Source organism: Mercenaria mercenaria, chromosome 4 (assembly GCF_021730395.1).
Source record: "Mercenaria mercenaria strain notata chromosome 4, MADL_Memer_1, whole genome shotgun sequence".
In the NCBI taxonomy this organism is placed as follows: domain Eukaryota; kingdom Metazoa; phylum Mollusca; class Bivalvia; order Venerida; family Veneridae; genus Mercenaria; species Mercenaria mercenaria.
The window spans coordinates 42,182,596-42,209,797 of NC_069364.1; the positions used below are offsets into that span (position 1 = coordinate 42,182,596).

Genomic DNA, 27,202 nt, shown 5'->3' on the forward strand with positions numbered 1-27,202 from the left:
ATAGGCAGCAATTTTGACCTTTTTATTGTCAGTTTTCACATTCCGTTGTATGAAGCGAAGAGTGGAAGTTGCTTTGGAAGTGATATTGTCAATGTGTTTGGACCAGTTTAGATCTTTGGAAATGGTTATGCCTAGGTATTTAGCTGCCTCACAAGTTTTTAACTCTATGTTGTGAAGTTTGTAGGGGTAGACCACGGGATTTTTCTTTCTAAAGATTCTAAGGACTTCACACTTGTCCGGGTTGAACTCCATGGACCATGTCTTCTCCCAGGTTTCTAAGTTAATGAGGTCTTGTTGCAGAGATACACTATCTGAAATGGAGTTGATGGTAAGGTATATTATGGTGTCATCTGCAAACATTCTTGCGTTACATTTGACCGAGTCTGGTAAGTCATTGATATATACCAGGAAGAGACATGGCCCAAGAACAGACCCCTGGGGAACTCCAGACAGTACAGGAAGTTCACTGGAAAAATGACCATCAACAGCGACTTTCTGGGATCGGTTGGACAGGAAAGATTTGACCCAATTGGTAATTTGTGGGTTGACACCAAGGCTTTGTAGTTTATAAATTAGTCTTATGTGATCGACCTTGTCAAACGCCTTGGAGAAGTCCATGACAATAACATCTGTTTGTTGACCCTGTTCAGTGTTATTGTAAAGTTCCTGAGTGAAATTAATGAGCTGAGTCTCACAACTGTGACCAGATCTAAAGCCATACTTAATGGTATTCTGAACCATTAGAGTATTGTGGCCAAAATTAACATAGTAAAGGTTCTAGAATGTGGGGTCGCAGAGACAGCGGAACACGTCGTTTTTAACTGAAACAGTAGGTAAGTAAACGTTACTCTAAACCGGTGCGTTGGATGCAGAGCAGACGGCAACAGTACATGGCGATAGTTTAGCCATGACCTTCCGGTCTGAAAACAAAGATCAACAAAAAAATAACAACAAAAGATTAGCAACAGCAGCAATATAATCGTTGAATTTATCCGTACAAGTAGTTGTGTATCCTGCATGTAATAAAATATACCATGTAGGTATTTGATATAATGGTTTGGCGTGTTTCAATACAGAAAAAAGTTACTACTATACGTATACTCGGATAGATGGACTCGGACTTCTAATTCAAGCCGAAGGTTTAAAATTTGTTTTACAAAATTAAACCTTTGAAGGTTATTTTGAAAATGGTATGTAAATTCAGTGAATAGTTTCATCCAATGTTTAAGTTGTCGTTTTGTGTCTAATGATGTCCGAAGCTGGCAAAAGATTATTTGAACCAGATACAAGATACAAATTTTTATTTACAGTCGGGTTGCAAACAATATAACATTAGCTATGGATAGCCAGATGTAGCCCGACCCTTTTGTTTTTGACGTGTTAAAAATGTATATACTATTGAGTGTATATTTGAAACAGAGGGCAATAAAATATGATTAAACTAAGATTATTTTCAGACTATGAGTGTGTATGGTTCTTGATTAGCCCAACTAATTCTGCGCAAATGGCTCTTTGATATATTATATAGAGACTATTAAGGCAGTGGCTACGATTACGGTACCGTCATCCTAGCCTCCGATTCTAGGAAAACGTATGTATACAAGTGTTGATTTCGCCTGTTCCTTCGCAGAAAACTCGAGTGACAAGCAAACTAAACTCATAAAATTTAAAGTAAAGAATATTTTTTTCATCTAACTTTACCCTCATCCTCGATATTGACATTATAGGGTAAATCCCATTTTCCGGTTTTAGCCACCAAATAACGCCCGTTCCCAGTTTTTCTGTGAGGAGGTATCGGCGAATACGCTATATAGCGGTAGTGTTTAAGATTATCCTTTTTTCAAGGTTTTAACAAAGAAAATAAATAAAAAAAAGTCTTGCAGATTATCATAACATATTGTTGTAATTAAAATGTAGCAAATATATCCTCAAAGCTTACTTTATTTTTGAAATTTTATCTTTTATTCTACGCTGCCGCTTCCGTGGCTCAATACCGATGGTGTGAAATTATTCGCATTTTTCAATGTTAACAAACTATTTTTGCAAAGATTTTGTTGCCGAGGTCGTAAAATAGTATTTTCATTGTGAGAAAGTAAAAACTTTCCTAAATCCTTATCTTCTGGCAAAAATAATCGCTAATAATATTGTACACAAAATACATGTATTACGGTAGGCATGAAAAAATCCCTATTTTCAGTGAAATAAGTAAGTTTACAACATCATTTATGCATGTCCTAACTTATTTCCGTAATCCTAGCCTATCCTCATATGGTTGTCTAGAAATTCGGAACTTCGGTACAGGGTTCTCCCCAGGCCAATTAAGCATAGCGCACCCGCTATCCTTTAATGACAGAACCACACAATCCGCTGCTCTTTGATCCCAATGACAGAACCACACAATCCGCTGCTCTTTGATCCCCCCGCTATCCCTTTAACACAGACCACTACCTTTAAAAGTTTACCAATAATGTAATACACATAACTGATAAAGCATGTCTAAAATTAGCCTGAAGCTACCGCTGACAGGTATTTTTAGGAGAAAAATCGATACTGTGTCACTCAGCACCCACAGAAGTGAGAAATGACGTAATAATTGTACATTGATTGGATTATGGACACAGTTGTCAGCGTCTTGTTTGAAACTTCTTTGAAACAATTTTTGTGAATTTATTAAGGAGTTTTAGTGAATATATGATGAAAACAATTGGAAATGTTGGTGTTTAACTTTGTCAAACTGTTAATCTCGGGAAAGGATTATTAAAGAAAATGTCTTTGAACTTTCAGGTGAGTAAATGATTAAAGTAATTAAATTGTTATATAGTACAGTAAAATGGTGTAAAAATACTTCAAAAAATGGGAAAAGCATGAAACTTGGTACATAACTACTTTAGGGCAAAATACTAAAAATGGATTGAGACCCACTCCGAAAAATCCAATATGGCCGAAAAATCCAAGATGGCCGCCATATATGTATATATTTTCAAAAATACATAATATTATATATAAAATTTCTATTGACACTTACAGTCATCAGTATAATAAGCTAAAACCACCTGCCTGAATAAATCCAAACATATTATATTAACAAAAATACCGCTCTTCCAACAAAAATGAAAAAAGTTGTCTCCCTTGGATAAAATGTGCTATTAAGCAGAAGAAAAGTCATAATACATTTATATGACTCAAAATTAAGTATATAATGGTAACTGGCATATCAAGAATGTTTAAAATGGCAACAGTCCTGTGCAGAAATTTACAACAATTGTAAATTAATTAATTATAAATACATTCGAACTTCGGTAACTGGAACCCACCAGGACCGACTAAATTTATTCGAATTATCGGTAGTATGAGTGATCGAAAAATATATTATAAAGGAATTTGTTTGGAACCTGACGATAGATTAATTGAAGAATGGTGTTCGAATTATCAGAGTTTGAGCAAACGAAGTTTTAGTCTGTAATGTGTATTAGTGAATAAATGACATGTGTTTCACTTTGTCATTAGTTTTCGTGACTCAGAATTTGTAAGTGTTGCTGTATTCATTTCAATTTATTTACACTAAGAGAAGTAATGACACTTAATAAAACTATATAATTCATTAATTATGTTAGTGTGATAGACCATGTGAACATCCCTGGCCTATCAGATCATCATGATTTCTTTGGGAAAAAGTCATTGCCGGTTGATCAGCGTAATCAAATTTACATTTGCATGTCCCTGTAATATTCTGTTTTTGTCAAATTGTAGCACATTGTGCCATAACAATGGTTTTATAGTTTAATGTCATAAGCATGTAATGTACAGTCACTAATACCCTGATCACTCTCAGGCAAAGACCATGAAGATCATACTGCTTCCTGAAAATTTTGACGCGGTGGGGACGGGGATCAAACTCGAAAAATGTGCAGTTCTAAAGTTCATACTGCGCGCTTTTAACATCCTTGCCAGGTTCTTACGGTGTCTAACACGTTCACACTAATTTTCTTACCACGCGCTTCTTCACGTTCAGTGTGTTCTTACTACATTTTTAGTACGATCAGTCAGATTGCACCTCTCGCTTACCATGCTTTAACCATATGCTTATCACCTTTTCAGTGCATTCGTCGGCTACTTATAAATACTACGCCATGCGCCTCTTTTTTTTTCATTCCTTCTGCAAGTTATATTGACATAATTGTGTCCGCATCTACACTCAACAACCATAAATTACAATAAACGACGACCCCCCACCCCACCCCAACGCCCCAATGAAGAAAAAAGTCTTACAGAGAGACTGCGTTGGAATAAGCAAAAGCAGTGTGAAGGATATATGGAGGTCCAAACGTCCACTACAAGCTGCCAGTGCTGCTGAGTCCATGATTATGTGGCAATTCCTGATGATGTTCGATACCCATTACTGATTGAAAACGAAGTGATTGGGAATTGGATCCAGTATTCATACTTAATTTTCAGAATCTGAACCAATCATGGTGAGAACCTGCTGCAAACGTGACAGAGATGTGTTAAGAACCGAAAGAACGTATTAATGACCTTATGCGGTATACTACAATGTGGCATGCACGTAGCATGGTCATAGCACACAAGCGTAGATAAATTGTAGTTAGAACTTCATTGACGTAGCAAGAACGCAATGATAACCCAATGACAGCGCAGTGAGCACGCCATGCAGCCTTTCCCGTCCGCACCACGCTTGTAATATGTCCTACTAGGTTTTAGTTACATCGTTACTACGTCCTTCCTGCTTCCTGATTAGACCGCGTTCTCACTACATTTGTTTTGAACATGTCCAAAATTCGACCGCGTTCTCTACACTCATGAAGACCATAATTATTAATTATCATGTTCTTATCGGAATCTACTGTATTTCTTCTACATTGTACAAGTTCTTACTGCGTCCTGCTAGTTTTTACGACGTAGTGGGAACGTGGCTGAGTGTAACGGGGTATAAATTAAGAGCAGAATCTATAATTTCTACAAGAAAAATGTGCTCTTATATCTATTTCTGGACATTTTACTGAAATAAAATTAAATTAAATGTGAGTACTTGAGGATTTTTTCTAATGAGCACAGGTACATTCGAAACACAATTTTAATACCAATTTAAATTACTAGTTTTAAGACGACAAATATTATCTATTTACATTTGTACTTCCAGTTTAAGCAGTCCAATGTAAGAATAACACTGTCTTGTCAAAGAAAACTAACCACTACAGCTCGCGCTTACCGGTGAATCAAGCTTTTAAATGCATTTTCTACATCTTCCTACAAACAAACTGTTCGTATTATATTTCTGGGGTATAAATGGAGGCTTTCGATACTCTTCTTTACAGCAAAACATGTCAAGTAGCTTGATCAACCATCTGTTCACATATAGATTAGGGCTATAATGTGCATTCCTGCATCGTCTGCTACACCTCTTGAACATACTAAAAAAGGTTGCCCATTAGGTCGGGCACATATGGGTGTCGGGTGTTCTACCACTTTCCTATAATTTCAAGTCAAGATAAATAAGGCTGACCAGAAAGATCTTTGATATATTGGAACCTTTCCAATAGTTTTTGTCTCAAGTACCCGAGTCTCGTACCAATAGCTCCTCAAGTGCATTTGCAACCTCGATAAAGTCTGCCGAGGAAGACGTAATTTGTCAAAAGTGCTGAAATGCTCTGCACTACCTTATGCAAGGTAACTAAAGTTGTCGACAATCTTGTGCTTGTGTGTACTGACAAGAGTATCTGACATGTACCTTATTTCAGATTTCAGCTCACTGTTCAGAGTAATATATTTCACAGAATAGTAACTAAGTGTTGTCCATGAAAGCAACTTTTATATTTTCAGCCTTACTCTTCTTTGTTACACAGTTAGCAATTTATTACACAGACATTGTGACTGCGGGTGCATAATAAGGAACATTGTTTCATTTGATCCTACTAGCCCGTCGCTATAATCTATTCTTGCATTTCGAAGTCCCAAACTGAAAGGGGTAGTTGTACTTGGTGTCAAAGAAACTACAATTTTATATAGCAACTAAGTTAATTGACCTTCACATTCTCCATATTACTTACCATCTATAAACAAGGTTTCATAAAGAAGTCTTTAGAATTTGCAATTTTGAAGTTATTGAAGAATCCGCCATTTGCAAATGATGGAACAACATACAGACGGACAAAATGATGTACAAGAGGAGAAAATAAGATAACAAGCATGTTCTCAATTTGTCCCTCTGTCTATGTAAAATTTCTCAAGAAACAATCTCTCCTTGTTTTGAAGAAATGCAGGATGACACTGTGTCATATTCGTGCACTATTTGTCGCCATAGCAACAACATTTGTTGCCATAGGAACAAATTTAAATGACATTGGCATTCTCTGCATTGCCATCTATCCATGTACCACATATCATGAAAAATTCTGCTGTAGTTTCAAAGTTATTGCAGTATCCCACTCTGCATGGCTGACGTATTGACATGCATACAGGGGCAACCCATAAGCCCAATCTGGCTAAATACTGGTAAGGGAATAACAATAATGTTTCAATATGCTGCTGTGGAGGGAATTCAAGTGAAATAATATAAATTACATATATTAAAACAAAATATTCTTTAAAATATGAAAACTACACAATAATAATATTAAACTAAGTTTTAAAGGTTAGATTTTTGCCGTTACCATGGAAACAGAAAGAAACTAACATCATTTGAATTGTTATTTTTGCATTTGATGCAAATTTAGGATTTATTTTATTATATACATTTATATTTAGTGCATTTTGGGGGTGAATGTAAATATAATGACCTTTCATTAGAATCTTCTAAGGTAAATATTGAGTTTTGGCGGCCATTTTGGAAAATGGCGTCCATATCGGCCATCTTGACAGATATCAAATGGGTCCCATGAAAAAAATGTGTTTAATGCTTTAATAAATAGCTGTGCCAATTTTGGTGCTTTTCCCATTTTCTGAAGTATTTTGGCATTTTCTGTTACGAATTGATCGCACTAATAGTCAAAGAAGCAATTTTGTTTTTGAGTAAATAATTAAGTAATTGCATTTTTGTATCAAGATTTAAAATGAAGCAGATAATATTTTTAATGTTCCTGCATCCACCGTAGGTACTACACAACACTAATATTTTTTTTTTTTAAATACAGTATTAAAAAAAATGAATGGTATCTTTCAGTCAGAGATAGATTAATTCTTGTATTAGCTCTACAACAAAATGTTGCTGGTTTTGCTGTTGATGTTTGTTTCATTCTATTACTAATAATGCCATGGTCATTTTCTACTTTACGACTGTGAGAGGGTTTTCTTCACTGAAGAGAATAAAAACAACACATAGGTCAAGACTGATCAACACAGCACTGAACTGTCTGTTAATAATTGCCATTCAAGAACCTAAATTGGAAGACTTTCAATTTGAACATTCTGTAGAGTTGTGGCATAAGGAGAAGCCAAGAAGATGTGTGATATAAACTTTAGTGCCTTGCAAATAACTCATTAACTGTGAACTGTGACAATGAGATGAAAGTGATGTAATGAAAGTAATTTATTATATAATGTATGTGACTACTACACGCAGTTACTGTAGTAATATGATCAGCATAAGGACAAATTTGTGTTTAATAAAAAAGTTTGATTATAACACTTGTATATAGTGCCTTGCAAATAACTGTGAACTGTGACAATGAGATGAAAGTGATGTAATGAAAGTAATTTATTATATAATGTATGTGACTACTACACACAGTTACTGTAGTAATATGATCAGCATAAGGACAAATTTGTGTTTAATAAAAAAGTTTGATTATAACACTTGTATATTGTATTACTGCTTATAATTAAAAGATAAAGATACAAATGTTTCACTTATAAGTATATGTGGTTAAACTTGATAAAAAAGTCAACCCTCTTAAGCCCCTCACAAAACACCAGTTTGGCTATCGCGCGCTTCCAGCTATCCCTTAATTTTTTCCTGGGGAGAACCCTGCGGTAATCCTAGAACCTGGGGCTAGGATTACGGTACCGTAATCCTAGCCACTGCCGACTGTTAATGCCCTAGAGCTGTGCACAACCCATTTACCATGATTCAAAACAGTACGGAAAGTTTTCCTTCTGTGTGTATATAGTCAGTGATGCATATCGCATCGTTAACTTTGGAGGCTTCAAATACATATTTAAACACAATTTTTCACATGTATGTTTATCTCTATGAATTCTAGATCAAGTTTAAAGGAAGTGGCTAGAGGTCCAGTAATCAATATGTACATGTACTATCATGTACTGTATTCCTAGTGTATAAGGTAATTGCTGGTAAAAGTTATGAGTGGTTGTCATAAAGTTGTCATTAATAACATTTTTTTGTTAATAATTGAAATAGCCATGAAATTTTAACAGCGATTTCTAGTAGTATTTATTTACTCAAGCTGTAAGACAAATCCAACACTTCATGACCTAATCCATGTGTTAAATCCAAAGAAAACATGAAGTTATATGTCACGGTATGGACTTTGTCACGTTAGGGGTGAAGATGTGTCAGGCAGCCGGTTAGCTCGGTCGGTAGAGCACTCGCCCTGTAAGCGAGGGGTCCCGGGTTCGAGTCCCGGACTGACTGCACATTTTCCTCACCCTGTGACATATGATTAAAATTTATTAGTCATGAGAAAAACAAGAATTTGATAAAAGCTTCCGATTACAGCATACACATTGCTATTTATTACTAATCGAATTTGCGATCGTATTTTTGTTATAGAATTATAAATAAATTCTACTTGTTTCCTGTCACTTAAATTACAATGTATTTAAAACGAGAAAAATACGAGAGCAAACATTTGAAATCATCTCCCAGTTTTAAAGATAAAATATAGTCTCCTCTCTGTAAATACTGTTCTCTATATTCATATTGATTACCTGACCTCTAGCAAACCCGTAAGGGTTGTCTAGAGGTCCAATAACTGGATCTCTAGACTCCAGGTCTAGAGGTGCGCTTTCAGGACCCCTAGCCACTGCCAAAAAAACTGGGTTGCCTTAGATTCAAATCTGTTCCACAGGCCTGAATCATAGCAAACTCTTTTTAAAACAAAACATTGTAGAGGCCACATTTTCTATTTGATCTTCATAAAACTTAGTCTGAATGTTTGTCTCTATGTAATCTAGGTCAAATTTAAAACTTGGTTACATGAGTTGTTGAATTAGGTCACTAGGTTATATACATTGTAGAAAAACCTTGTTAACACATAAGGCTACATTTTCTGCTTGATCATCACTAGTTGTCGGACATATTCTAGATCAAATTCAAGAGTGGGGTACCAAGGTCAAACAGTATAGGGGCCACATTTTCACCTTGATCATGGAAAAACTTTATCACACTGTCTCTCTGAAATCTAGATCAAGTTTGAAGCTGAAAAGCAAGGTCATGGAAAAAACCTTGTTAACACCGAAGGTCACACATTATCTACATGATTTTCATGAAACTTGGTCGGGATATTTGTCTTTTTAAAATCTAGTGAAATGTTTGTATCTTGGTCACTTGAGTTTAAAACTTATTTTACAGTGAACTTTTGTCAGGGATGGCTTATTAGATTACTAAAAGCTACAGTGTGTTTGGATTATATAGAGGGTGCACTTTGAAAATAATCTTGTCTGAAACTGAATATGAATCACATAATGGCTCCTTACTGAAATTATTCAGAAATAGTTGAAATTCAGGATCATTATAACTTGTTAAAGGTCATAGTTCAAATGAAACATGTGTATTTTGTGAAACTGGAGCGATCTAAGGCTGTCATGTCCCTCTTATTTTAAGTGTTCTGCCTTTCTGAAAGTAAAAGCAGCTGACTTTAGATTTTATCAATATTTAGGGTGCATTTTAGTCGGCAGATTTTCTTGGTTCATGAGTTCCACTTTTACAATTTATCATTTAAAGTGGGCATGCCATTGAAAATCTTGCTTATTTGAGCCGTGCCATGGGAAAACCAACATAGTGGGTGTGCGACCAGCATGGATCCAGGCCAGCCTGCGCATCCGCGCAGTCTGGTCAGGCTCCATGCTGTTCGCTTTTAAAACCTATTGGAATTGGAGAAACTGTTAGCGAACAGCATGGATCCTGACCAGACTGCGCTGGTCGCACTCCCACTATGTTGGTTTTCCCATGGCCAACTCATTTGAATTACTGTGATGCATAAAAAGTTTACTTTTTGCACTACTGCACTCCTTCAGTGGCATTTTACCTGTTGAAGTCTAAATTTAGACAACCTAATTTCAGGAGGAATCAGCCATCAGCATGCCTCCAGCCAGTACAGCTGTTGAGAATAGTGGGCACCCAGCATCAATCCACTGGTTCCGTCATGGTCTACGGTTACATGACAATCCAGCTTTACTGGAGGCGCTAGAACTTGGTGGGGATTTCTACCCTATCTTCATATTTGATGGTGAAGTTGCAGGTATGAACTGATACATGTATATATATATATATGCTTTGAGAGACTTTTTTTTTGCCTTAACATTTTCAGTGCGCTATCAGCACTTCACATGAATATCATTTTCAACTTTAGGATTGCATTTTTAAGATGGCTTACAGCAATGAATAGGTAACAGCTTTAAGTTGCAAAATGGCAACACAACAGTGGTTTAGTAGTTTTAGGAGTAGAATTGTGTAAAACATACTGTTTTGCTTAAGGATTGAATGCTTCTGTTTTATAGAAGAAAAAGCCCTGTTTTTACTGGTTATTTCAGGAAATAGATTTGCTTCTTGTCTTTCTTTTATATTGCTCATCATGCAGGGCTGTCACTGGTACTGAATTGTATACTGATATATCAGCTTACAAATATCAACGGTACATCAATATATAAAGTGACAAATATTGACAATACAATAGGGTTATTATAATAATAGCTCGATCTGAGATGCTGTATTCGGCTCGATAGGATTTTGCCGGATCGGATCTCACGAGGCGCACAAGCGCCTGTTGTGATTCATCCTTGCAAAATCAACAAGAGCCGAATACAAAATCCCAGATTGAGCTACTATTAAATGACCCTTTTATTTTATACATTCACCTTTTTGTTTGTTGTTTTGTTTTCATTTTTACAAAATCATCAATGTTTGGCGTTGTTAAAATAGAATGAGTGAAGTTTTTGAGTGTGTTATTTATAGAACTGTGTTAGTTCATGCATATTAAACAAAAGAAGTCCGGCAACCTACAATACAAAAGGTACAATACAGATTTTTTTCTGCCTGATTATATTTACTTGTGAAATACAAGCTGTACTTTTGACAGAATTTATATAGGTATATAATAAATTAAAATATCATCTGACAGATATTGACAGTGCATTGATATATCAGCTGACAAATATCAACATAAGATTGGTATATCAACTAATCAACAGAATAAAATGTAAATCAAAATACATTTAAAGATAAAGTATACATAAAAATAGATGTAAAATAATTGTGTATCAGTACATGTATATTGCTTTGACCAAATCCTTCATATATCAGTATCACAATAAAAGATGTCAGCCCCATGTTCATGTGATAATGCCCTTTCATCTTTCCTTTATCAGGAACAAAGACAGCTGCTTATAACAGGATGAGGTTTTTACTGGAAAGTCTTGAAGATTTGGATGAAAGCTTGAAAAAGTATGGCGGGCGATTGTTTGTATTCCACGGAGACCCAGTCGAAATTTTGTCAGGTCTTTTCAATGTTAGTATTTTAAAAGTGTTATTTATAAAGTAGTCATCACAGAGTTCTTAAAAACATGATAACAACTTTTTGCACAACAGTTAATTTAGGTATAGAAGCCAGTACTGGTTCTTTCCAAGAAAGAAGGGTTCCCGTGTATTGTGCCATATGGTAGACTTAGGAAGTTGTCCCAAACTTGGATTTGGTGTTATTATTATTTCTGGTCCTTTGGGATCGTGGAGTCATTCAGTGTACTTCTGTAATAGAATTACAGATATGCCAGTGCTAGAGGGCATGAGAGGTGTTGCAATGGAAAAACATGGTATCTCTATGAAGTATGGACTTATGTCATTTTCATGGAATAGAAGCATGAATTTAGAGAGTGTAAATGCTACTATGTTGGTTGTTCTGTATATTTTCAGGAGTGGTCTGTTGAAAAGTTGACATTTGAACAAGACCCAGAGCCTGTCTGGACTGCCAGAGACAATGCTGTAAAGAAGTTGTGTCAAGATACAGGCGTAGAATTTGTCGAGAAAATCTCCCATACTCTTTGGGACCCTAAAGTGTGAGTATTTAATGTTCATCCTATTTGACATAGATGATTTCGAAAGCTTCAAACATCCTGACCAGGATGCCTGAATAGCTTAACTGGTATATAACACAAAAGTTGCAGTAAAGAATGTCTTAGGAATATCTCTCATACAAGCTGTATGACCTCCATTCAGAGAAGTAGGAAACCCGCCTGCTGAAATCATTCGTCCTCCACCTCTGATTCATGTGGGGAAGTTGGCAGTTTCTTGCGGAGAACAGGTTTGTACTGGTACAGAATCCAGGAACATTGGTTACGATAACTGCCTGTGTTACATAATTGAAATACTGTTGAAAAACAGTGTTAAACCCAGTACAAACAACGAAACAAGAGAAGTAGGTAGAAGGAAGTTTGGCTAACAAATTTGTTTCATACAACAAATTTTTTACCCACAGTGATGTATAAACCTGTGACAAAAGGGGCTTGTTTTTAGCCTGAATAGAATTGTTTCCCTCTAGCATTTACACTCATAACTTAAACTCGTATACAGTCAAACTTTGTTAACTCAAACTCACATTATTCGTTCACCACCCTTCTCTCGAACTCGTCGTCAAGTCTCGGAAAAATCCTGTATAATGAATTTTGTTCGATAACTCAAACAACCGATCACTGGCACAAATTTTGCTGGTCCCGTCGAGTTTGAGTTAACGAAGTTCAGCTGTAAGGTTGGTAAAGTGAGGTGGTCTCAGTTTAACAAGTGCTTTTTTTGGAACATATTTGACTACAGTTAATGTGACTGCAAGTAGAAAATCTGTGATGCAATGTGTATGTTTATAAGAAAAAGTTGAAATAACCACAGAGTCTTGTTTGCTTCACAGAATTATTGAAAACAATGGCGGATGTCCCCCTTTGACATATATGTTGTTCAATCAAGTTGCTACGATGGTAGGAGATCCACCACGACCAAGTGTTGAGCCAGACTTTACCAAAGTCAGTATGCCTGTCAGTGGTGATCATGACAAGAAATTTGGTGTCCCTTCAATGGATAAGTTTGGTAAACAGTTTTTAAGCAAGAAATATATATTATTATATTATACCAGATCTATATAGCACCTTTTTCATGATTAACAATTTCAAAGACGTATTAAAAAGTGCAAAGGCAGCCACTCAGGACACCAAATTCATCCTCTACCAGCACAGACACAGAGGAGAGAAAGCCCCCGGAACAGAGAGAAGTTGTTTTAGATACAGGCCTGTCCGACTAACTTAGCCTAGCTCTTTGCAAATACTAGGCAGTCTGGTTCTTTAACGTGCCTGGTGTATAGCACCAATACACCCATAGCCGCCTTTTCTGGGAATGACCAGCACTGGCCACCTACTTAGGTTGGAGACACTCAAGAGCATCTCAGAAATTTCCTGTGCCTGGACCGGGATTAGAACCCCGGGCCTTTGGATTGACAGTCAAGCGTGTTACCACTAGACAAACTTGCCACCTATAAGTGCTGGTGTTTTCTGTGTCTTTTATTTGTAACCTAGAAACCCACAGTGGCCCAACATCAGGCCAATGTGAAATGTTTGCTGGGCAGATATTGTAGATTTATATCAGTCAAGTGAATTTTATTTCAGTGAAAGGTATTTTTGTTGTGTGTATTTTGTTAGTACAATTAAAACCTATATAGACCTTACATCAGACCAATGTGAAAGGTTTGTGGACAGATAATATCGATCGAATACCATTCAAGTGAATTACAATTACTCGCAAGGTGTTTTTGTGTTAATTTGTGTGTCTTTTATTAGGATTTTTCTACTAATTTCAGGAATTTCACCTGAATGTGAAGAGCAAAATGATCGAATTAACAGTTGGAAAGGTGGGGAGACACAGGCACTGCGGCTGTTTGCACACAGATTACAAGTGGAGGAAATAGTATGATCTTGAAGACAATTCTGTCAATAACACAGTTATATAAATTAATAAGACTTACTTTATATGTCTTCAGGCAGAATCTTTTCAGACCAATATAAACTAAAGGGTTTTTAGCTCACCTGTCACAAAGTGACAAGGTGAGCTTTTGTGATCGCGCGATGTCCGTCGTCCGTGCGTCTGTGCGTCCATAAACTTTTGCTTGTGACCACTCTAGAGGTCACATTTTTCATGGGATCTTTATGAAAGTTGGTCAGAATGTTCATCTTGATGATATCTAGGTCAAGTTCGAAACTGGGTCACGTGCCCTGAAAAACTAGGTCAGTAGATCTAAAAATAGAAAAACCTTGTGACCTCTCTAGAGGCCATATATTTCACAAGATCTTCATGAAAATTGGTCAGAGTGTTCATCTTGATGATATCTATGTCAAGTTCGAAACTGGGTCACGTGCCGTCAAAAACTAGGTCAGTAGGTCTAAAAATAGAAAAACCTTGTGACCTCTCTAGAGGCCATATATTTCAAAAGATCTTCATGAAAATTGGTCAGAACATTCACCTTGATGATATCTAGGTCAAGTTCGAAACTGGGTCACGTGCATTCAAAAACTAGGTCAGTAGGTCAAATAATAGAAAAACTTTGTGACCTCTCTAAAGGCCATATTTTTCATGGGATCTGTATGAAAATTGGTCTGAATGTTCATCTTGATGATATCTAGGTCAAGTTCGAAACTGGGTTGCGTGCGGTCAAAAACTAGGTCAGTAGGTCTAAAAATAGAAAAACCTTGTGACCACTCTAGAGGCCATATATTTCATGAGATCTTCATGAAAATTGGTCAGAATGTTCATCTTGATGATATCTAGGTCAAGTTCGAAAGTGGGTCACATGCTGTCAAAAACTAGGTCAGTAGGTTAAATGATAGAAAAACCTTGTGACCTCTCTAGAGGCCATATTTTTCATGGGATCTGTATGAAAGTTGGTCTGAATGTTCATCTTGATGATATCTAGGTCAAGTTCAAATGTGGGTCACGTGCCGTCAAAAACTAGGTCAGTAGGTCAAATAATAGAAAAACCTTGTGACCTCTCTAGAGGCCATATTTTTTATGGGATCTGTATGAAAATTGGTCTGAATGTTCATCTTGATGATATCTAGGTCAAGTTCGAAACAGTGTCATGTGCGGTCAAAAACTAGGTCAGTAGGTCTAAAAATAGAAAAACCTTGTGACCTCTTTAGAGGCCATACTTGTGAATGGATCTCCATAAAAATTGGTCAGAATATTCATCTTGTTGATATCTAGGTAAAATTTGAAACTGGGTCACGTGCCTTAAAAAACTAGGTCAGTAGGTCAAATAATAAAAAAACCTTGTGACCTCTCTAGAGGCCACACTTTTCATGGGATCTGTATGAAAGTTGGTCTGAATGTTCATCTTGATGATATCTAGGTCAAGTTTGAAACTGGGTCAACTGCGGTCAAAAAGTAGGTAAGTAGGTCAAAAGTTATTAAAATCTTTTGACCTCTCTAGAGGCCATATTTTTCAATGGATCTTCATGAAAATTGATCTGAATGTTCACCTTGATGATATCTAGGTCAGTTTGGAAACTGGGTCACGTGCGGTCAAAAACTAGGCCAGTAGATATAAAAACAGAAAAACCTTGTGACCTCTCTAGAGGCCATATTTTTCATGAGATCTTCATGAAAATTAGTGAGAATGTTCCCCTTGATGATATCTAGATAAAGTTCAAAACAGGGTCACGTACCTTCGAAAACTAGGTCAATAGGTCAAATAATAGAAAAACCTTGTGACCTCTCTAGAGACCATATTTTTCAATGGATCTTCATGAAAATTGGTCCGAATTTTTATCTTGATAATATCTAGGTCAAGTTTAAAACTGGGTCACATGAGCTCAATAACTAGGTCACCATGTCAAATAATAGAAAAAACGACTTCATACTCATAACTGGGTCATGTGGGAAGAGGTGAGCGATTCAGGACCATCATGGTCCTCTTGTTTTACTATTATGTTACTCGAACTGGTGTCTCTTTTTCATTCCCAGGGTTGGCAAAAACCCAGATTTTACTTGTAAAACCCAGCCCAGTGGGGAAAACCCGGGTTTTAATGGGCAATTTAATTCTGCGAAATAGCATGTATCATCATACATTGTTGAATTTGTAGGTACAGAAGAGGTATGATACTGTGAAATCATTAATATCTGTTGGGGATTAATTTTCGTGGATTTCGTGGTTGAGTCAATCCACGAAATTTAATCCCAACGAACAAGTAAAATTCCCATTCACTTTATGTTCAAAAGTTGTAATTGCCATTTTGACCAAAACCACGAAATTTCATGCCCACGAAATTAAATGATTTCACAGTATACAGTAAGTTAATATATTGATACAAACTGGCACAACAATAAATTCAATTAAATAATACACAAAGTGGCACATTAGCATAGCTGTTGGCAATAAAATTTATATATACTGTTTAGAAGACTTTTTAAATCATTATCATGTAAAAAGGAGTACTGGTTGGGAACCATTTTCCGGACAGGACCAGTTTCCGGACACATGTAATATTTCGGGTTTATTCGTTGTATTTCATTAATTGTTTCATCTAGATCAGTTAGATTTTTTTTCTATATGTCGACAAAAAATCACTATTTGAGAAGCCTGTTAAATGTTTGTGTTTTTTTAGATAATTACCTGCATCATAAAACAACTTTCTGACTTACGGCATTGTAATACATTGCGCATGCCAGTGTTCACAAATCGGGTTACAGTGGAAGAAATCATCAAACTACATAATGATTGTCCCGATTAACATTTATCAACTTTTAATTCCGCTAAAGAATGTTAATCCGATGCAGGTTGTCGATTGTTTGCACTAATTTATTCTGTATCTATTGGAATGATTCAAGATGTGTATTTAAGGACGAAATTCAGTTTTTTATAGTCAACCTCTATTGCTTTACGTTCTGGTATTGATACGTCGGGTTTATGTTTCTTGGCAATTGTTGAAAGTGATGAATGATTATAAATGTGTTAGAAATAGTTTTTTAAATTAACTTATTTGATATCCCAAATTAACAAAAACACGTCAAATTGTTGTCCGATACTGGTTTACCTGACGGAAAAATAACTTTTTTAGATGACCCATTTAGCCCTATACAAAAACCATATTTTACGTCTACAACGCATGCTGATTACAACATCAGATGTGGAAGAGTGGAAGATTTGTAGTGTTGACTTACAATTTATGTAAAAATGTTTTGGTTCAGGAAAGATGGAGCCGAAATTGAAAAGTGTCGGAAAAAGTTCCAACATTAAATTAGTTGTTGGATTTAATGTTTAATTTCCGTATTACCCACTTTTTGGGTATTTGGTGTGTTTTCCGGCTCGGTAATTGCAGCCAAACTGTGTCATTCTACATCTCTGTATGATATTTGTTATCGGTAGACAATGTTATTTTCTGTCTGATATTGTGCATTTCAATTCTAAAAAGCTAAGTTTTGAGAACCATTCAATGTAGTCTTTGATTGGGGTGTCAGTACTGGATACTCTGAAACAACATCAGATTCAGAGATTGAGACTTGTCCAAACTCAGTTTGAGACCTCAAGCACTGAATTGGTCACAAGATTATGTCTGCATAACACTGACTGATTACTGTAGCCAATGTAGGTCACTTTTATAACAAAAACTTGTACATCTAAAGAAATACTTGTTAATCAGTATACATTAAACTGAGTTGTTTAAGTCACTTTTAACTGCTAACGTCGTACTTCTTATTGATAAGGTATAGCTCAAGCTGTGTACAAATTTTATATGTTGAGGAAGCATTTGTACAGGCTTGCCCTAAGTTGTTGCTCCTACCCTAGTGTATCCCAGACCCTAAATTAAGCTATAAAGGGTACTTTTCATCAACCGTATGATAGTAGTTATCTGCATGCCTTTATTATAAACACTTTCTGTTTCAGGCATTTAGCTGTGGAAATGTGATGCCAAATCAGAGTTTCCCGGACTTGGTCGGTCCTCCTCTTAGTATGAGCGCTCATCTCAGATTCGGATGTCTTTCTATCCGTAAACTATATTGGGCCCTCAGAGATGCTTACACCAGAGTAAGTTGGTGTTCAAAAGTACATCTTTTTGAAATTGTTGTTCCTTGAAACTAACTTATTTTACACTGGATGAAAAAAAAGTTTTTGAATAGAATAGAAAACCTATCGTGATATATCTCACATAATTACAAAATAATCTTACTTTTAATGTTTCAGGTAAACTTAGACAAGCCTTTCACAATATCAGTAGTTGGACAATTGATGTGGCGAGAATACTTCTACACAATGTCTGTCAACAATATTAATTACAACAAAATGGAGGGCAATCCCATATGTCTGAACGTTCCATGGTATAAAGATGATGAGAAATTGAAGAAGTGGGAAAATGTAAGCAATTGAAAAGTGTAGTACGTTGAAAGATAAAACGTAAAATGGGACCAAACACTACAGCATCTTGTTGTTTGTTTTTTTTAGCACAAACTTGAAAGATTGAAAGTCAACCAAAACTGTAGAATAAGTATATAAGTCTGTCATGATTGTGATAAGGAAGAACAAATGACCTTATTGAGGTCTGTCTTGTATAGTTGCTTTATTCTAAGAAACTCAGTTTTAGAACTTAATTTTTGTTTTTCAGGGCGAGACAGGTTACCCATGGATTGATGCCATCATGAAACAACTGAAGCATGAAGGCTGGATACATCATGTAGGGAGACATGCAGTGTCAACATTCCTTACAAGAGGGGATCTCTGGATCAACTGGGAAGAAGGACTGAAGGTCAGACATAGGAAATATTCTTAGCAGTATAACCATATTTATTATATACCTTAGGCTACATGTATATAAATTTTGTCAAAAACACGGCTTGTATTTTACAAGTAAATATGAACAGGTGGAAAAAAAACCCGTATTGTACCTTTTGTATTGTATGTTGCCAGACTGCTTTCATTCAGTATGCATGACATGACACAGTTCTATAAATAGCGCGCACAAAAACTACGCTCTGTTCTATTTTAACATCAATAAACTGTTAAAACATTTAAGACTTCGTTAGATAACAAAACAACAAACAAAAAAGTGGAGGTATATGATAAAAGGGTTATAATAATAGTAGCTTGAGTGTAGGATCACACTCGGTAATCCGACCTGGCAAAATTCACTAGCGGAATACAGCATCCCAGATCTAGCTACTGTTATTATAACCCTATTATATTTATTTTAGGACTGGTCCTTATTTCAAATTTTTTACCTTGTTTTGTTTCAAAATCAAGTTTATGAAATAGAATAGTCAACAGTCTTTAGTGAAAACAATGAAATTTTGCAGACTAGAATTAACAGAAATCTTCAATTAAGGAAAGATTAGGATTTATTAAAACAACTGTGTTTGATATTTTTTTTTAACATGGTTTATACACAACTGTATCACTGTATCAAATACCTGTATGTCACCCAAAAATAGCTTTTCTTTTAAACTACACTAAAATTGTGAAAAGGCAGTTTTTTTGTAGTTTTTTGACAATTTGATGGATGGTTGTTAAAAAATATAGAATTTATCAGAAAAAAAGAAGCAAAAGCCTGAAAATTATGAATATTGAAGGTACCAAGAATTTAATATGATTGAAGGAAATTTAAACTGAACTTTCCCTTCAGCTTCATGTAGTAAATTTGGGTTTTTATTTAAGGTATTTGATAAGTACCTTCTGGACGCGGATTGGTCAGTGTGTGCTGGTAACTGGATGTGGATGTCCAGTTCGGCCTTCGAGAAAGTACTCAGCTGCCCAAAATGTTTCTGTCCTGTACGATATGGAAGGAAAATGGACCCTAATGGTGAATACATCAAGTAAGACAATGTTTATTTCAGCTCCTAGCCATCTTAGTATCTCCATATTGGGGTGTGATGAGTACCCAAGTTTGCTAACTTTGAATCACTTTCTGCTCACTTCACCTGCTTAGGTCTTCATATGAGGCAGCCATCCATCTGGATTGCAGATTGTCGGTAGTTCTACGGCTTGTGCCTAAAATAATGCCCAGTGTTGAACCTTGGGTCTTGTTCCACCATACAAAGCTGGAAAGTCACTGTATGACCTAATTTGCATTGGTGTTTCGTGAAGCCGAACAAACAAACAAGCCTCCAAGGCAGTGAATTTTATTATATCATCTGGTATCAGTGTAATTTATTCTTAGCACTTTGCATTTTTGTACACCCAGATACAAAGTGTATGGAGGCTGTTTTAAATGGAGTCATAGATGTCCATTCTTCTGTCTGCCCACGTATGCTCTGTATTTTCTTAACAGCTGGGAATATAAAAACCTTGCCATAGTTGTTAACAAATCCAGAGGACATGAGCACAATCCTGGTCACAAGGTCTAAGGTCAACGTCATACTTGGAGGTCAAAGGTGAAAAGCTTAAGTTTGTGTCTGCTCCTTACCTTCTAAACTGCTTGGAAGATTGTCGTAAGACTAGCTTAAAAATATTAAATTTTAACTCTTCATGACAACATGCAGAATATAAAACCTGTGTTTTTATTGAATTGCTTACTTTTTTCAAAGCAGTTATAGATCATATGGTGACTTTCCAGTTTTTGATGGTTGAGGAATACTCCATATGCCCCTCTAGGATGTATTTCGTCTCAGGTGGACACCTGGGTAGAACTGTCTACCTTTTGTAAGCTAGCTAGATTTTTTTTTATGTAAATTCATAAAAAGCCCATCTGACTTCCTAGCAGAAAATATGTTAAAGTTGAAAAGTTTATTTCATTTAATGTAGTATTTTCCAAATTTCCTCCATTACTTCTTAACAAAAAAAAAAAAGTTTTGATTTATTTGGTTACTCTTTTAGGCGTTACCTGCCTGTATTGAAAGACATGCCTACTAGGTATCTTTATGAGCCGTGGAAGGCACCGAAAGCAGTCCAGAAGAAAGCAAACTGTATCATTGGCGTTGACTATCCACTGCCCATAGTGGAGCACAACAAAGCTTCAAAGGAATGCTACAATATGATGATGGAAGTGAAGAATAAACTGGTACAACAAGGCAAAGGTATTTTTGTGTTCTTCATAAAATTACCATTTATTTACCTGATATCCTGTCAAGTTAAAATGAGGCTGCATTAAAACTTATTGAATATCATTGTCAGTATAGGCTACATGTATATTCTTTAGAAATATTTCTGTTATTATGGAATGGAACTTCTTTTGTACAAGGAGTTAAAAACTGCCATTATTGTAAGTAGAAAGGATAGGGGCTCAGCTGGAGCATGCAGTAATATATAATTTGAACTTGGTGATAAGACTGTGCACTTCAAAGCTATGTGTCGAGAGTTTCATCACCAGCTTCACAAACTGGAATTATTAACAGTCTTTAGAATATTACTTTTTATAGTGGTTTCATTGTTTGTATTGTATGCTGGTCTCTATCATGTACTATCCTCCAAACATGAGGTACATTACCTCTTGCAGAGTCAGACGTATAATTTAATATCAGTTAATTTTGTGGTTTTGTCCAAAAATATATATTCAAGGGGGATTGAATTTGTTGTTTGCTTAATTGTAAAGATATAATAAAAGGTGAGTGTTTATTGGGATTTAATTTTGTAGATTGACCCAGCCGCAAAATCTGCAAAAACTGGTCACTCGGGAATATTAATGATTTAAGAGTAGGTTATAACCACTGTTTTTAAACAAAGACAAGACCTAGGGAAGATGGGATTGAATTTAAAAAACACAATGACATTTTCTTGTAATTCTAAGCCTAATAAAACAACAAATATGCTATCACTACACCACCTAAAAGGTAGTTATCTAAAGGATATCTTAAACAAATTTTATTTTACCTGTATTTGGTGGTAGAATGGTCTCATATGTTATTATTTTGATGTTTCAAACATTAAGCACTGCAAACCGACAAATGTTGAAGATGGTGGGTATATAATTATCATATCTGATTATTTACTATGTTACGCGCATATAGCCAATCTGCGCATTTGGTAAATTGCGCAGCGCAAATAACCAATTTGTTATCTGCGCAATGATTTGTAAATCGGGCAACCGTATATATTTCTTTTATGCGCAGGGCAACTGTCTTGCGCGTTTGGTAAATGAGTCTGCGCTTTTAACATATGGATGATATCTCCCGATAAAATTGAATATCATTAGAGTGTTAGACTTGTAGGCCTACCTGACGGTGATCAGGCACGCGTAAAGGTGTGAATTTGTAAAGAAAAAGAAAACCATTTTTTAAAGTAAATGAGCGTATTTATGCGGTAATTTCTCACGTCCCTGGTAGTTTATGGCCTATAAATTTTTGTTGACGACGGTATTAAGAGTCATTTGTCATAGGTGTTGAAAAACGTTAAAATGATACAAAATATCCCAAGTATATTTAATAACACAAGTATTTTTTTATTTATTTTTATACTTTTTTTTTTAACTTTTAAACGCCGTAGCCTGTGCGGGATGTCGATCCTGCGCTAATAGAAAATCTGGAAATTACTCTGATAATATGCATATCTGCCATAAACCATGCTAACTTTTACATTGTTTAACAATTACAGACTGATATTGCAAATCTTGGTTTTAAAAATGTGTCATAAATTTATTTCAGCATCATTAAATTCATGGGAGTCAGTCACCTGGTTTCAATACCTGCAATATGATACAATATGCAATAAAACTCAAACATGCGTGAAGGTGTGATTTCCTTCGGATAGCCACATCGTCCTCTATATTCTTTTTATAACTAAAGTAATTTACTTCATTCGATCACACGCAGTCATTTTATACCGAATATAGAACATAAAGGAGACTTACATAACAGACTGAATTGCCACACACTTACCACATTTCACCATATCGCTTTTCTTTTCATCATATTGAAAAAGCGCAATTCTTTTTACCGACGTTAGCATATCTCTTGACATGACCAAGATTAAAAATAAAACAAAATTAAGCAGAATAAAAAGACGAACTTACAGATCTTTTATACTTATATAATTGTTTAATGTTTTATAGTAAGATAAATAGAATGAATAACTAATAAAATTCCTCAAAATGTGAACGAAATTTTACATTTTATAGGTGTGCAAGATGTGTGTCCTGCGCTAATAGAAGTCTGAAAATTACTCCAATAACTTGAATATCTTTTATAAACCATTTTAACTTTTACTTCGTTTTTCGATTACAATCTAAAAATGTAGCTTTTGAAAATCTGAATATAATGTTTCATCCGTAGCCTGCGCGGGATATTGTTCCTGTGCTAATAGCAATTTCTGAACTGACGTTGATATTTGCAACATATTTCAATTCTAAAAGATACTATTTATGTAACTTCATAAAAATGTTTTCGGAGTAGAAAAAAAAATAGAAAGAAGTGTGATTTCCGTCAAAACGAGAACGAAATATTACATTTGTTATCTGTGCAAGATGTGTTTGCCCTGCGCTAATAAAAAATCTGGAAATAATCCTGATAACTATGATATCTTTCATAAACCATGCTAACTTTATCATTGTTTTATGATTACAGGCTGAAATTGTAGCTTTTGCCAAATGAAAATTTTGTTACATCTGTATCCTGCGCGGGATGTCGGTCCTGCGCTAATAGCAAATCCTGAAATGACGTCGATATTTCAAACATATTTCAATTCTAAAAGATACCATTTATGTTACTTCTTAAAAAATGTTTTCAGAGTAGAAAATAATTAGAAAGAAAAGGGGTTTTCGTCATAACGAGAACGAAATATTACATTTGTTATCTGCGCAAGAGTTTAAGTAAACATAGTTTATGAGAAACATTCAAGTTATCAGAGTAATTTCCAGATTTATTATTAGCGCAGACACACATCTTGCGCGGATAAAAAATGTAATATTTTGTTCTCGTTATGACAGAAATGACTCTTTTTCTATTCATTTTTCTACAGTATTCATTTGAAAGTTACATAAATGGTATGTTTTATGAATGAAATATATCTGAAATACAGTGTAATTTCAAACTTTGCTATTAGCGCAGGACCGACCTGCCACGCTAGTTACAGGTGTAACATTATAGATCCATTTTGATTTGTAAAAAACCCTATAGTTTTAGTCTGTAATCGTAAATCAAAGTAAAAGTTAATATGATTTATAAAAGATATTCAAGTTATCAGAGTAATTTCCAGATTTATTATTAGCGCAGACACACATCTTGCGCGGATAAAAAATGTAATATTTCGTTCTCGTTATGACAGAAATCACTCTTTTTCTATTCATTTTTCTACAGTATTCATTTGAAAGTTACATAAATAGTATGTTTTATGAATGAAATATGTTTGAAATACTGTGTAATTTCAAACTTTGCTATTAGCGCAGGACCGACCTGCCAAGCAAGTTACAGGTGTAACATTATAGATCCACTTTGATTTGTAAACAAACCCTATAGTTTTAGTCTGTAATCGTTAATCAAAGTAAAAGTTAATATGATTTATAAAAGATATTCAAGTTATCAGAGTAATTTCCAGATTTATTATTAGCGCAGACACACATCTTGCGCGGATAAAAAATGTAATATTTCGTTCTCGTTATGACAGAAATCACTCTTTTTCTATTCATTTTTCTACAGTATTCATTTGAAAGTTACATAAATAGTATGTTTTATGAATGAAATATATCTGAAATACAGTGTAATTTCAAACTTTGCTATTAGTGCAGGACCGACCTCCCACGTAAGTTACAGGTGTAACATTATAGATCCATTTAGATTTGTAAAAAAAACTCTATAGTTTTAGTCTGTAATCAAAGGCCTACTCTTTATTCAATCGATTTTGTACTATAAAATAATAATAATAATAATAATATAGATAAGATCTGTAAGAATTTTCTTTTAATTCTGTGACTTTTTTATTTCATCTTTTATCTTAGACATGTTGAGAGATATGCTCCAGTTGGTAGAAAGAATATTATTGGGAAATTTCAAGATATTTCAATATAATAAAAACGATATTTTGCTAAGTGTGTGCTCGGGTGAAGTAGAAAATTATAAAAATAGCCTAAAACATACCAGGGGACGACGTGTGCAAGCTGGAGGAAATCACACCTTCACGCATGTTTGGGTTTTATTGCATCTTGTATAAGATTGGAGGTATTGAAACCTGGTGACCGACTGCCATGAATTTACTGATGTAGAAACAAATTTATGACACCTAATTTAAGTACCGAGATATTCAGCATTTGACATCTATATTTATTAATAAATTGACCAACTGCATGATTTATCAAACACAAAATGCAAATTTCTGATATATAAAGTTACATTTGTTATTTGCGCTGCGCATTTGGTAAATCGGGCAGGTTAAATTTATCCTGCGCAACAATTGGTAAATCGTTGCGCATATAACCAACTTACAAAAATTTGTTATATGCGCTGCGCGTTTGGTAAATAGCGCAGATTGGTTATTTGCGCTCAACAACTACATGTTTCAGACATCCAGCATTGCAGACTGACATAATTATGTGAAAGACATAGGGTATATAATTATCACATGATTATTTTCAAGTTTCAGTCAGTTGAGCAGATGGACAAATGTTGAAGACATTGGGTATATAATTATCGCATGATTATTTTCAAGTTTCAGTCAGTTGAGCAGATGGACAAATGTTGAAGACATTGGGTATATAATTATCACATGATTATTTTCAAGTTTCAGACAGTTGAGCAGATGGACAAATGTTGAAGACATAGGGTATATAATTATCACATGATTATTTTCAAGTTTCAGACAGTTGAGCAGATGGACAAATGTTGAAGACATAGGGTATATAATTATCACATGATTATTTTCATGTTTCAGACAGTTGAGCAGAGGGACAAATGTTGAAGACATTGGGTATATAATTATCACATGATTATTTTCAAGTTTCAGACAGTTGAGCAGATGGACAAATGTTGAAGACATTGGGTATATAATTATCACATGATTAATTTCAAGTTTCAGACAGTTGAGCAGATGGACAAATGTTGAAGACATAGGGTATATAATTATCACATGATTATTTTCAAGTTTCAGACAGTTGAGCAGATGGACAAATGTTGAAGGCATAGGGTATATAATTATCATACGTGATTATTTTCAAGTTTCAGTCAGTTGAGCAGATGGACACATGTTGAAGACATAGGGTATATAATTATCATACGTGACTATTTTCAAGTTTCAGACAGTTGAGCAGATGGACAAATGTTGAAGACATAGGGTATATAATTATCACATGATTATTTTCAAGTTTCAGACAGTTGAGCAGATGGACAAATGTTGAAGACATTGGGTATATAATTATCATACCTGATTATTTTCAAGTTTCAGTCAGTTGAGCAGATGGACAAATGTTGAAGGCATAGGGTATATAACTATCATACGTGATTCTTTTCAAGTTTCAGTCAGTTGAGCAGATGGACAAATGTTGAAGGCATAGGGTATATAATTATCATACGTGATTATTTTCAAGTTTCAGACAGTTGAGCAGATGGACAAATGTTGAAGACATTGGGTATATAATTATCACATGATTATTTTCAAGTTTCAGACAGTTGAGCAGATGGAGAAATGTTGAAGGCATAGGGTATATAATTATCATACATGATTATTTTCAAGTTTCAGACAGTTGAGCAGATGGACAAATGTTGAAGACTTAGGGTATATAATTATCATACGTGATTATTTTCAAGTTTCAGACAGTTGAGCAGATGGACAAATGTTGAAGACATAGGGTATATAATTATCACATGATTATTTTCAAGTTTCAGTCAGTTGAGCAGATGGACAAATGTTGAAGACATAGGGTATATAATTATCACATGATTATTTTTAAGTTTCAGTCAGTTGAGCAGATGGACAAATGTTGAAGACATAGGGTATATAATTATCACATGATTATTTTCAAGTTTCAGACAGTTGAGCAGATGGACAAATGTTGAAGACATAGGGTATATAATTATCATACGTGATTATTTTCAAGTTTCAGACAGTTGAGCAGATGGACAAATGTTGAA

The 27,202-nt window shown here is 35.1% G+C and overlaps 2 protein-coding genes across 4 annotated transcripts in view; one reads left to right on the forward strand and one right to left on the reverse strand.

The window, feature by feature from the left end:
* Nucleotides 1-27,202, reverse strand: part of LOC123551545 (BLOC-1-related complex subunit 5-like) — a 256,821-nt gene that overhangs the window by 206,879 nt on the left and 22,740 nt on the right. The window lies entirely within an intron of this gene.
* Nucleotides 882-21,315, forward strand: LOC123551544 (cryptochrome-1-like). 3 transcript variants are annotated; one of them, XM_053541038.1, is made up of 11 exons: nucleotides 882-1,139; nucleotides 10,259-10,436; nucleotides 11,563-11,702; nucleotides 12,104-12,246; nucleotides 13,089-13,264; nucleotides 14,028-14,134; nucleotides 18,108-18,248; nucleotides 18,405-18,575; nucleotides 18,823-18,963; nucleotides 19,869-20,026; nucleotides 21,027-21,315. In XM_053541038.1, exons 2-11 carry the CDS (start codon nucleotides 10,277-10,279, stop codon nucleotides 21,298-21,300), a joined length of 1,611 nt encoding a protein of 536 aa, XP_053397013.1. In that variant the 5' UTR covers nucleotides 882-1,139; nucleotides 10,259-10,276; the 3' UTR covers nucleotides 21,301-21,315. The 3 variants fall into 3 exon arrangements, with proteins under 3 accessions (XP_053397013.1, XP_053397012.1, XP_053397014.1); XM_053541037.1 differs by having other exon boundaries at nucleotides 883-1,190; XM_053541039.1 differs by having other exon boundaries at nucleotides 892-1,036.